General features: G+C 30.5%; 1 protein-coding gene across 5 annotated transcripts in view; it reads left to right on the top strand.

The window, feature by feature from the left end:
- The window catches only part of ANK3 (ankyrin 3), a 1320989-nt gene that overhangs the window by 942104 nt on the left and 363857 nt on the right, over positions 1 to 15028 (top strand). For all 5 annotated transcript variants that reach the window (XM_053692249.1, XM_053692250.1, XM_053692246.1 and 2 more), the window contains exon 10: positions 10055 to 10153. In XM_053692249.1, the coding sequence (XP_053548224.1) occupies positions 10055 to 10153 (99 nt within the window). The remainder of the gene's footprint in view (positions 1 to 10054; positions 10154 to 15028) is intronic.

Below are 15028 nucleotides of genomic sequence, written 5' to 3'. Positions count from 1 at the left end.
AATAAATATATTAACCCCTAACCCAAGTCTAACCCTAACACCCCTAACTTTAATATAATTAAAATAAATCTAAATAAAACCTACTATTATTACCTAAATAATACCTATTTAAGACTAAATACTTACCTGTAAAATAAACCCTAAGCTAGCTACAATATAACTAATAGTTATATTGTATCTAGCTTATGCTTTATTTTTATTTCACAGCTAAGTGTGTATTTATTTTAACTAGGTAGAATAGTTAGTAAATAGTCATTAACTATTTACTAGCTACCTAGTTTAAATAAATTCAAATTTACCTGTAAAATAAAACCTAACCTGTCTTTCACTAACACCTAACATTACACTAAAATTAAATAAATTACATTAATAAAATGCAATTAACTAAATTAAACAAAATAAAAAAGAAATTATCAAATATTTAAACCAATTACACCTAATCTAATAGCCCTATCAAATTAACCCCCCCAAAATAAAAAAAACACTAGCCTAAACTAAACTGCTAATAGCCCTTAAAAGGGCCTTTTGCAGGGCATTGCCCTAAAGAAATCAGCCCTTTTACCTGTAAAAAAAATAATACAAACAACCCCAAACAGTAAAACCCACCACCCACACAACCAAACCCCCCAAATAAAACCCTATCTAAAAAACCTAAGCTCCCCATTTCCCTGAAAAGGGCATTTAGCTCTTTTTCGTTGCTCAATCCCCTAATCTAAAAATAAAACCCACCCAATAAACCCTTAATAAAACCTCTTGAAGAATGATGGTTATTATCATGAAGGTTCCTTTAAATGACGTCATCCAAGATGGCGTCCCTTGAATTCCGATTGGCTGATAGAATTCTATCAGCCAATCGGAATTAAAGGGTAAAAAATCCTATCGGCTGATCCAATCAGCCAATAGGATTGAGCATGCATTCTATTGGCTGATTGAAACAGCCAATAGAATGCAAGCTTAATTCTATTGGCTGATTGGATGAGCCAATAGGATAGGATTGACGCTCAATCCTATTGTCTGATTGCTTCAGCCAATAGGATTTTTTACCCTTTAATTCCGATTGGCTGATAGAATTCTATCAACCAATAGGAATTCAAGAGATGCCATCTTGGATGACGTCGTTTAAAAGAACCTTCATTCTTCAAGAGGATTCAAAGAAGAGGATGCTCTGCGCCGGATGTCTTGAAAATGGAACCGCTCCGCGTCGAAAGGATGACGATAGAAGATGGCGTCTGGATGAAGACTTCTTCCTGCCTGGAGGACAACTTCTTGCTGCTTAGATGAAGACTTCTCCCAGCTTTGTTGAGGAATTCTGCCACTTGGATGAAGACTTCTCCCGGCTTGATGAGGATGGATGTCCGGTCTTCAAAAACTATAAGTGGATCTTCGGGGGTTAGTGTTAGGTTTTATTAAGGGTTTATTGCGTGGGTTTTATTTTTAGATTAGGGGTTTGGGCAACGAAAAAAGCTAAATGCTATTTTAAGGGCAATGCCCATCCAAATGCCCTTTTCAGGGCAATGGGGAGCTTAGGTTTTTTAGATAGGATTTTATTTGGGGGGTTTGGTTGTGTGGGTGGTGGGTTCTACTGTTGGGGGTTGTTTGTATTTTTTTTTACAGGTAAAAGAGCTGATTTCTTTGGGGCAATGCCCCGCAAAGGGTCCTTTTTAGGGCTATTGGCAGTTTAGTTTAGGCTAGGGTTTTTTTTATTTTGGGGGGGGCTTTTTTATTTTGATAGGGCTATTAGATTAGGTGTAATTAGTTTAAATATTTGATCATTTCTATTTTATTTTGAGCAATTTAGTGTTTATTTTATTTTTGTAATTTAGTTAATTGTATTTAATTAATGTAATTTATTTAATTTTAGTGTAATGTTAGGTGTTAGTGTAAGACAGGTTAGGTTTTATTTTACAGGTAACTGTATTTATTTTAACTATTTAGCTAGTAAATAGTTAATAACTATTTACTAACTAGTCTACCTAGTTAAAATAAATTCAAACTTACCTGTGAAATAAAAATAAAACCTAAGCTAGCTACAATGTAACTATTAGTTATATTGTAGCAAGCTTAGGGTTTATTTTATAGGTAAGTGTTTAGTTTTAAATAGGAATTATTTAGTTAATGATAGTAATTTTTATTTAGATTTATTTTAATTATATTAAAGTTAGGGGTGTTAGGGTTAGACTTAGGTTTAGGGGTTAATATATTTATTTAGTGTTAGTGATGTGGGAGGCCAGAGGTTTAGGGGTTAATAACTTAAGTATAGTGGCGGCGGCGACGTTGGGGGCAGCAGATTAGGGGTTAATAAATTTATGTAGGTGGCAGCGACATTGGGGCGGCAGATTAGGGGTTAATAAGTGGTGGTAGGTTGCGGCGATGTCGGGGGCGGCAGATTAGGGGTTAATAAGTGTAATGTAGGTGTCGGCGATGTCAGGGCAGAAGATTTGGGGTGTTTAGACTCAGGGTTTATGTTAGGGTGTTAGGTGTAAACATAAATTTTCTTTCCCCATAGGAATCAATGGGGCTGCGTTACGGAACTTTACGCTCCTTTATTGCAGGAGTTAGGCTTTTTTTTTAGCTGTCTCTCCCCATTGATGTCTATGGGGAAATCGTGCATGAGCACGTAAAACCAGCTCAAAGCAGCGCTGGTATTTGTGTGCGGTATGGAGCTCAACGCTGCCATATTGCCTGCTAACGCCGGGTTTTTGCAAACCTGTAATAGCAGCGCTATTAAAGGTGAGCGGTGGAAATAACTTGCAAGTTATTACCGAGTCGCTCATAACGCAAAACTCGTAATCTGGCCGTCAGTTTGTTAATTGCTGACATGACACAAGCCCCACTGGTGCTCTGAGCAGCTGTAGTATTTAAATGCTGGTGCACTGAGAATACCTCACTATGCTTCACATGAACATGCAGAGAAAAATGTTAACACTAAAACGGTGGTAAATTTTAATAGAAACTTTTTTGCCAATACATGTATATTGCAAATATGTTTCTATTCAAAGACGTAATTAATCTATGTTTGATTTTGATTGAAATGCTACTTTTTATAGAGTATTCCATGGATTACCTAAACTCAACTAATATTATTTAATGTTTAAATACGGTTTCTGCGTGTAAAATGTCCCATACACTGTTGTAGTACGCAGGTTATGTTAATGTGGTGGCTGGTATTCTGCTCAATAATTGACTATAATTACTAAAATCCTTGTTTTCATAAAGACTTAACTGGTGTTCTCATGCTGCTATGACAAGCAATTGAGTTGGCTTTGTCCCAGTGTTAAGATGATTAAAGCAGAGAAACTACTAGCTACCAGGAGAGGGTTTCCTTGAAGAAAAGAAAAAACAATAAATAATTACCTTTGAGACAAACTGTGTTTTTAAAGCTATAAAAACTAATAATAGACCTCTCAACAGCTATGTAATATAATAAACAGATTTCTATGTATTCTGATTTTGGTACTAAATCATGCAAACAGCTTTCAGAGGGGTTGATCCGATAAAAATCGTCGCCCGCAAAAGCCGGCGACGCCAATAATTGCGCGGATTTGGTATCCTATATACGGCGTAAGCTAGAAGTTACGCGCGTATATTTCTGCCGTCGCCCGCAGTTTTTTGGGCCATAGGCAGGTATACCAAACCCGCGCAGTTTGGTATCCAATATGCAGCGTAAGGACTTACGTGGCGAAAATGGAGAAAACTTACTCCATTTTCACCTCGCCACAAAAAGCAGCCGTAAGAAGCCTTACGCTGACTATTGGAGCCCCGTAACTCCCTAAACTAACTAGAAAATAAACCTAACACCTAACGCATGCGCAATGTCTATCTCCCTGTCAACCGCGATCTGCTAAAATAATCCTAACACCTAACGCATGCGCAATGTCTATCTCCCTGTCAACCGCGATCTGCTAAAATAATCCTAACACCTAACGCATGCGCAATGTCTATCTTCCTGTCAACCGCGATCCCCCCCCCCCCCGAAATCCCTAATAAAGTTATTACCCCCTAAACCGCCGCTCCCGGACCCCGCCGCCATCTACATAAACTAACCCCCTACCGTGAGCCTCTAAAACCGCCGCCATCTACCTTATCTATCCCCTAATCTGACCCCTTACACCGCCGCCACCTATATAAAAATTATTAACCCCTAATCTAATCCCCCTATACCGCCGCCAGCTATATTAATATTATTAACCCCTAATGTAAGCCCCTTACACCGCCCCCATCTCTATTAAAATGATTAACCCCTAATTTAATCTACCTACCCCGCCGCCAGCTATATTATCTATATTAACCCTAAGTATATTATAGTTAATATAGTTATTACATTATATATATTAACTATATTAACCCTAATTATATTAGGGTTAATATAGTTACTATAGTATTTATATTAACTATATTAACTCTATCTAACACTAACACCCCTAACTATATTTATATTAAATTAATCTAATTAATTTATAAACTAAAATATTCCTATTTAAATCTAAATACTTACCTATAAAATAAACCCTAAGATAGCTACAATATAATTAATAATTACATTGTAGCTATGTTAGGGTTAATATTTATTTTACAGGTAAATTGTTAATTATTTTAACTAGGTATAATAGATATTAAATAGTTATTAACTATTTAATATCTACCTAGTTAAAATAATTACCCAATTACCTGTAAAATAAATCCTAACCTAAGTTATAAATACACCTACACTATCAATAAATTAAATAAAGTACAAACATCAATCTAAAAATACAATTAAATTAACTAAACTAAATTACAAAAAAAAACAAACACTAAATTACAAAAAATAAAAAAAAGATTACAAGATTTTTAAGCTAATTACACCTATTCTAAGCCCCCTAATAAAATAATAAACCCCCAAAATAAAAAAAATTCCCTGCCCTATTCTAAATTAAACATATTTCAAAGCTCTTTACCTTACCAGCCCTTAAAAGGGCCTTTTGTGGGGCATGCCCCAAAGAATTCAGCTCTTTTGCATTCAACAAATACAATCCCCCCCCCCCATTACAACCCACCACCCACATACCCCTATTCTAAACCCACCCAAACCCCCCTTAAAAAAGCCTAACACTACCCCCCTGAAGATCTCCCTACCTTGTCTTCATCACACCGGGCCGAACTCCTGATCCGATCCGGGCGATGTCTTCCTCCAAGCGGCAAAGAAGAATTCTTCCTCCGGCGATGTCTTCCTCCAAGCGGCAAAGAAGAATTCTTCCTCCGGCGACGTCTTCCTCCAAGCGGCAGCAAAGTCTTCATTCTTCCGGCGGCATCTTCAATCTTCTTTCTTCGCTCCGCCGCCGCGGAGCATCCATCCCGGCCGACTGCTGAACTTGGAATGATGTACCTTTAAATGACGTCATCCAAGATGGCGTCCGCCGAATTCCGATTGGCTGATAGGATTCTATCAGCCAATCGGAATTAAGTTAAAAAATTCTGATTGGCTGATTGAATCAGCCAATCAGATTCAAGTTCAATCCGATTGGCTGATCCAATCAGCCAATCAGATTGAGCTCTCATTCTATTGGCTGATCGGAACAGCCAATAGAATGCGAGCTCAATCTGATTGGCTGATTGGATCAGCCAATCGGATTGAACTTGAATCTGATTGGCTGATTCAATCAGCCAATCAGATTTTTTTAACTTAATTCCGATTGGCTGATAGAATCCTATCAGCCAATCGGAATTCGGCGGACGCCATCTTGGATGACGTCATTTAAAGGTACCTCATTCCAAGTTTAGCAGTCGGCCGGGATGGATGCTCCGCGGCGGCGGAGCGAAGAAAGAAGATTGAAGATGCCGCCGGAAGAATGAAGACTTTGCTGCCGCTTGGAGGAAGACGTCGCCGGAGGAAGAATTCTTCTTTGCCGCTTGGAGGACGACATCGCCCGGATCGGATCAGGAGTTCGGCCCGGTGTGGTGAAGACAAGGTAGGGAGATCTTCAGGGGGGTAGTGTTAGGCTTTTTTAAGGGGGGTTTGGGTGGGTTTAGAATAGGGGTATGTGGGTGGTGGGTTGTAATGGGGGGGGGGAGATTGTATTTGTTGAATGCAAAAGAGCTGAATTCTTTGGGGCATGCCCCACAAAAGGCCCTTTTAAGGGCTGGTAAGGTAAAGAGCTTTGAAATATGTTTAATTTAGAATAGGGCAGGGAATTTTTTTTATTTTGGGGGTTTATTATTTTATTAGGGGGCTTAGAATAGGTGTAATTAGCTTAAAAATCTTGTAATCTTTTTTTTATTTTTTGTAATTTAGTGTTTGGTTTTTTTTGTAATTTAGTTTAGTTAATTTAATTGTATTTTTAGATTGATGTTTGTACTTTATTTAATTTATTGATAGTGTAGGTGTATTTATAACTTAGGTTAGGATTTATTTTACAGGTAATTGGGTAATTATTTTAACTAGGTAGATATTAAATAGTTAATAACTATTTAATATCTATTATACCTAGTTAAAATAATTAACAATTTACCTGTAAAATAAATATTAACCCTAACATAGCTACAATGTAATTATTAATTATATTGTAGCTATCTTAGGGTTTATTTTATAGGTAAGTATTTAGATTTAAATAGGAATATTTTAGTTTATAAATTAATTAGATTAATTTAATATAAATTTAGTTAGGGTTAGATAGAATTAATATAGTTAATATAAATACTATAGTAACTATATTAACCCTAATATAATTAGGGTTAATATAGTTAATATATATAATGTAATACCTATATTAACTATAATATACTTAGGGTTAATATAGATAATATAGCTGGCGGCGGGGTAGGTAGATTAAATTAGGGGTTAATCATTTTAATAGAGATGGCGGCGGTGTAAGGGGCTTACATTAGGGGTTAATAATTTTAATATAGATGGCGGCGGTGTTAGGGGCTCACTTTAGGGGGTTATAGATATAATATAGCTGGCGGCGGGGTACGGGAGCGGCGGTTTAGGGGTTAATAACTTTATTAGGTTGCGGCGGGGTAAAGGAGCGGCGGTTTAGGGGTTAATAGCTTTTTTATTGTTAGGATAGTGAGGGGGGATAGCGGATAGAGGGTTAGACAGTGCGGGCTATGTTAGGGAGGCGTGTTAGACAGTGCAGGCTATGTTAGGGAGGCGTGTTAGACAGTGCGGGTGTTTTAGACTTTAGTCAGGTTTTATAGGCGCCGGCAGATTCTAACGTGGCGCAAGTCACTGGTGACGCCAGAAATTTGTACTTACGCAGATTTCTGGACATCGCTGGTTTGTGAGACTTACGGCACGTTAGCATCTGACGGCGACCTATATGGGATGGCTCGAGTTGCGAGCTGAAACTGCGGGCGACGCCGGTTCCCTCGCTTGCGCCGCAAACTGCGATCGATATCGGATCGCGCCCAGAATGTTCTGTCTAGCTAGTCATAAGAATGATCATACAAGTTATTTAATCATAGATGTTACATTGCAGTTGTGCAGATTCCTGAATTGCCTAACTCTGATAAAATAGGATTTGAGATTAAAATAAAAATTGTTTAAAATTCGGTAAAATAAAACACAAAAATTGAAGGATACTGATATCTTATAGAAATTACTCCATCCTATATTTGTTTTTGTTATAGAAACCCACAAATAAAATATATATAGGGAATTACTGATCCCAAACTCACTCTAATTATTAATATAATAAACTGAAATATTATTTGTATGGAACCCATGTTAATAAATAAAACCAGCAGGTTTAAGAGTTCCGTGTTTACTTGTTCCTCATTTCAATACCATTGTGATGCTGTATGCTCTCATACCCACCTTATAAATAAAGTTTAAATATTGTCCTTTGTTCTTGTTTACAACTTTTAAATCAATCTAAATAAATAAATAAAATACAATTTTTACATGGTGCAATCTGTCTTCAAGGCATACGAACAGAAATCAATCAAACGTGTCTACTAATATTAGTGTTGTTTGACTCCTTGACTATTTAAAAAAAAAAAAAAAAAAGACTAGTAACATCACTTAAAGGGACAACAAAATAACTTTCTTTTGAATAGTATGCTCCTTTAAGAACTATGTCCCCCTTTCTTTTTGTAACTAACCTGCTCATATTGTCCTGTTGAATCTCAGGGACATTTGCTCTTGCAAATGTATAACATACGTGCACGCTCCAAAAACTTCCTGACTGATTTTCAACAAAGGATACTAAGAGAACAAAGTACATTTACTAATAGAAATAATTGGAAAGTTTTTTTTCTTTCATTTTACACTCCATCTGAATCATAAAAGAAAAAATGTGGGTTTTGTGTCCCTTAAAGTAAATGTATAAGTGTATTAGAAGAATCCATAAATCCTTTTGCAATAATTGTATCAAAAGTGATAGCTTTAATGACTACCTAATGCTTAATACAAATGAAAGCTTTTAGTATACTGAGGTCCTATCATTAGGCAGTCTGACTGTAATTAAAAGGGGCACTAAAGGCAAAATTAAACTTTCATGATTTAGACAGAACTCATAATTTTAAACAACTTTCCAATTCACTTCCATTATCTAAATGTGACAATATTTTTACATGCACATTTTCTGAGGAACAAGCTACTACTGAGCATGTGCAAAAATTCACAGAATTTATGTATATGCATGTTGTGATTGGCTGATGGCTGTCACATGATGCAGTGGTAAGGAAAACTTTAAAATATGTCCCAATAAAAATCTGCTACACCCATAAACTACCTATTAACCCATAAACCGACACCCCCCCCCCCACATCGCAAACACTAAATTAAAATTTTTAACCCCTAATCTGCCGAACCGGACATTGCCCCCACTTTAATAAATATATTAACCCCTAAACCGCCGCACTCCCGGCTCGCAAACACTAGTTAAATATTATTAACCCCTAATCTGCCGGCCCTAACATTGCCGCCACCTACCTACATTTATTAACCCCTAATCTGCCGCCCCCAACGTCGCTGCCACTATATTAAATGTATTAACCCCTAAACCTAAGTCTAACCCTAACTATTGTACCTAGTTAAAATAAATACAAAGTTGCCAGTAAAATAAAAATAAACCCTAAGCTAGCTACAATGTAACTATTAGTTTTAAATAGGAATAATTTAGTTAATTCAAGTTATTTTATTTAGATTATTTTAAATTATATTTAAGTTAGGGGGGGTTAGGGTTAGACTTAGGTTTAGGGGTTAATATATTTATTATAGTGGCGGTGACGTTGGCGGCGGCGGCAGATTAGGGTTTAATAAGTTAGGTTAGGTGGCGGCGACATTGGGGGCGGCAGATTAGGGGTTAATAAATAGTATGTAGGTGTCGGCGATGTTGGGGGCGGAAGATTAGGGGTTCATAAGTATAATGTAGGTGGCGGCGGTGTCCGGAGCAGCAGATTAGGGGTTAATAATATAAAGCAGGTGTCTCGATGTCGGGGACGGCAGATTAGGGGTTAATAAGTGTAAGATTAGGGGTGTTTAGACTCGTGGTTCATTGTTAGGGTGTTAGGTGTAGACATAAATTTTATTTCCCCCTAGGAATCAATGGGGCTGCGTTAGAAGCTGAACGCTGCTTTTTTGAAGGTGTTAGGTTTTTATTCAGCCGATTTTGCCCCATTGATTCCTATGGGGATATCGTACACGAGCGCGTTTTGCCAGCTCACCGCTACCGTAAGCAGCGCTGGTATTGAGGTGAGATGTGGAGCTAAATTTTGCTCTCCACTTACTTTTCTGCGGCTAACGCCGGGTTTGTAAAAACCTGTAATACCAGCGCTTTCTGTAGGTGAGCGGTGAGCATAAACTGCTCGTTAGCACCGCAAGCCTTACCGACAAAAACTCGTAATCTAGCCGTAAGTGTTTTTGCATTATCTTTTGATTATGTATTTGTTGATTATGCAATTCTTCTGTGTTTAGTGGTCCTTTAATGAGACATTATAAATGTGTTACAACTAAATATTCTAAATCAGACTATTAACCTATTTTATTTTAAATAATTTTGTTTTTGAATTATGATTCTTTGAAGCCATTTTATAAACTGATCCTAATGGAAACAAAACATATTTTTATTAGGATGGGCTGACACCTCTTCATTGTGGAGCGAGGAGCGGGCATGAGCAAGTTGTGGAGATGCTGCTGGACAGAGGAGCCCCTATTCTTTCCAAGACAAAGGTACTGTTCTCAATATACGTATATGTATATATATTTATACACACACATATATATTTATACACACACATATATATTTATATACACATATATATATTTATACACACATATATATTTATATACACCTATATATTTTTATATACACACACATATATATTTATATACACACACATATATATTTATACATACACACATATATGTTTATACACACACATATATATTTATACACACACATATATATTTATACACACATATATATATTTATATACACATATATATATTTATATACACACATATATATTTATACACACACATATATATTTATACACACATATATATATTTATATACACATATATATATATTTATATACACACATATATATTTATACACACACATATATATTTATATACACACACATATATATTTATACACACATATATATATTTATATACACATATATATATATTTATATACACACATATATATTTATACACACGCATATATATTTATGCACACATATATATTTATACACACATATATATATTTATATACACACATATATATTTATACACACACATATATATTTATACACACACATATATATTTATATACACACACATATATATTTATATACACACACATATATATTTATACACACACATATATATTTATACACACACATATATATTTATACACACACATATATATTTATACACACATATATATTTATATACACATATATATATTTATATACACACACATATATATTTATATACACACACATATATATTTATACACACATATATATATTTATATACACACACATATATATTTATACACACACATATATATTTATACACACATATATATATTTATATACACATATATATATTTATATACACACATATATATTTATACACACACATATATATTTATACACACATATATATATTTATATACACATATATATATATTTATATACACACATATATATTTATACACACACATATATATTTATATACACACACATATATATTTATACACACATATATATATTTATATACACATATATATATTTATATACACACATATATATTTATACACACACATATATATTTATACACACATATATATATTTATACACACATATATATATTTATATACACACATATATATTTATACACACACATATATATTTATACACACACATATATATTTATACACACATATATATTTATATACACATATATATATTTATATACACACACATATATATTTATATACACACACATATATATTTATACACACATATATATATTTATATACACACACATATATATTTATATACACACACATATATATTTATACACACACATATATATTTATACACACATATATATATTTATATACACATATATATATATTTATATACACACATATATATTTATACACACACATATATATTTATACACACATATATATATTTATATACACATATATATATTTATATACACACATATATATTTATACACACACATATATATTTATACACACATATATATATTTATACACACATATATATATTTATATACACACATATATATTTATACACACACATATATATTTATATACACACACATATATATTTATACACACATATATATATTTATACACACATATATATATTTATACACACACATATATATTTATACACACATATATATTTATATACACACACATATATATTTATATATACACACATATATATTTATATACACACACATATATATTTATATACACACACATATATATTTATACACACATATATATATTTATACACACACATATATATTTATACACACATATATATATTTATACACACACATATATATTTATACACACATATATATTTATATACACACACATATATATTTATACACACATATATATTTATATACACACACATATATATTTATACACACATATATATTTATATACACACACATATATATTTATACACACATATATATATTTATACACACATATATATATTTATACACACACATATATATTTATACACACATATATATTTATATACACACACATATATATTTATATATACACACATATATATTTATATACACACACATATATATTTATATACACACACATATATATTTATACACACATATATATATTTATATACACACACATATATATTTATACACACATATATATTTATATACACACACATATATATTTATACACACATATATATTTATATACACACACATATATATTTATATACACACACATATATATTTATATATACACACATATATATTTATATACACACACATATATATTTATATACACACACATATATATTTATACACACATATATATATTTATACACACACATATATATTTATACACACTTATATATTTATATACACACACATATATATTTATATATACACACATATATATTTATATACACACACATATATATTTATATACACACACATATATATTTATATATAAACACATATATATTTATACACACATATATATATTTATATACACATATATATATTTATATACACACATATATATTTATACACACACATATATATTTATACACACATATATATATTTATATACACATATATATATATTTATATACACACATATATATTTATACACACACATATATATTTATATACACACACATATATATTTATACACACATATATATATTTATATACACATATATATATATTTATATACACACATATATATTTATACACACGCATATATATTTATGCACACATATATATTTATACACACATATATATATTTATATACACACATATATATTTATACACACACATATATATTTATACACACACATATATATTTATATACACACACATATATATTTATATACACACACATATATATTTATACACACACATATATATTTATACACACACATATATATTTATACACACACATATATATTTATACACACATATATATTTATATACACATATATATATTTATATACACACACATATATATTTATATACACACACATATATATTTATACACACATATATATATTTATATACACACACATATATATTTATACACACACATATATATTTATACACACATATATATATTTATATACACATATATATATTTATATACACACATATATATTTATACACACACATATATATTTATACACACATATATATATTTATATACACATATATATATATATTTATATACACACATATATATTTATACACACACATATATATTTATATACACACACATATATATTTATACACACATATATATATTTATATACACATATATATATTTATATACACACATATATATTTATACACACACATATATATTTATACACACATATATATATTTATACACACATATATATATTTATATACACACATATATATTTATACACACACATATATATTTATACACACATATATATTTATATACACATATATATATTTATATACACACACATATATATTTATATACACACACATATATATTTATACACACATATATATATTTATATACACACACATATATATTTATATACACACACATATATATTTATACACACACATATATATTTATACACACATATATATATTTATATACACATATATATATATTTATATACACACATATATATTTATACACACACATATATATTTATACACACATATATATATTTATATACACATATATATATTTATATACACACATATATATTTATACACACACATATATATTTATACACACATATATATATTTATACACACATATATATATTTATATACACACATATATATTTATACACACACATATATATTTATATACACACACATATATATTTATACACACATATATATATTTATACACACATATATATATTTATACACACACATATATATTTATACACACATATATATTTATATACACACACATATATATTTATATATACACACATATATATTTATATACACACACATATATATTTATATACACACACATATATATTTATACACACATATATATATTTATACACACACATATATATTTATACACACATATATATATTTATACACACACATATATATTTATACACACATATATATTTATATACACACACATATATATTTATACACACATATATATTTATATACACACACATATATATTTATACACACATATATATTTATATACACACACATATATATTTATACACACATATATATATTTATACACACATATATATATTTATACACACACATATATATTTATACACACATATATATTTATATACACACACATATATATTTATATATACACACATATATATTTATATACACACACATATATATTTATATACACACACATATATATTTATACACACATATATATATTTATATACACACACATATATATTTATACACACATATATATTTATATACACACACATATATATTTATACACACATATATATTTATATACACACACATATATATTTATATACACACACATATATATTTATATATACACACATATATATTTATATACACACACATATATATTTATATACACACACATATATATTTATACACACATATATATATTTATACACACACATATATATTTATACACACTTATATATTTATATACACACACATATATATTTATATATACACACATATATATTTATATACACACACATATATATTTATATACACACACATATATATTTATATATAAACACATATATATTTATACACACATATATATATTTA

Source organism: Bombina bombina, chromosome 9 (assembly GCF_027579735.1).
Source record: "Bombina bombina isolate aBomBom1 chromosome 9, aBomBom1.pri, whole genome shotgun sequence".
In the NCBI taxonomy this organism is placed as follows: Eukaryota; Metazoa; Chordata; class Amphibia; order Anura; family Bombinatoridae; genus Bombina; species Bombina bombina.
Note: the sequence above shows the minus strand (reverse complement) of the source record. Positions and strands in the feature narration are given on the sequence as shown.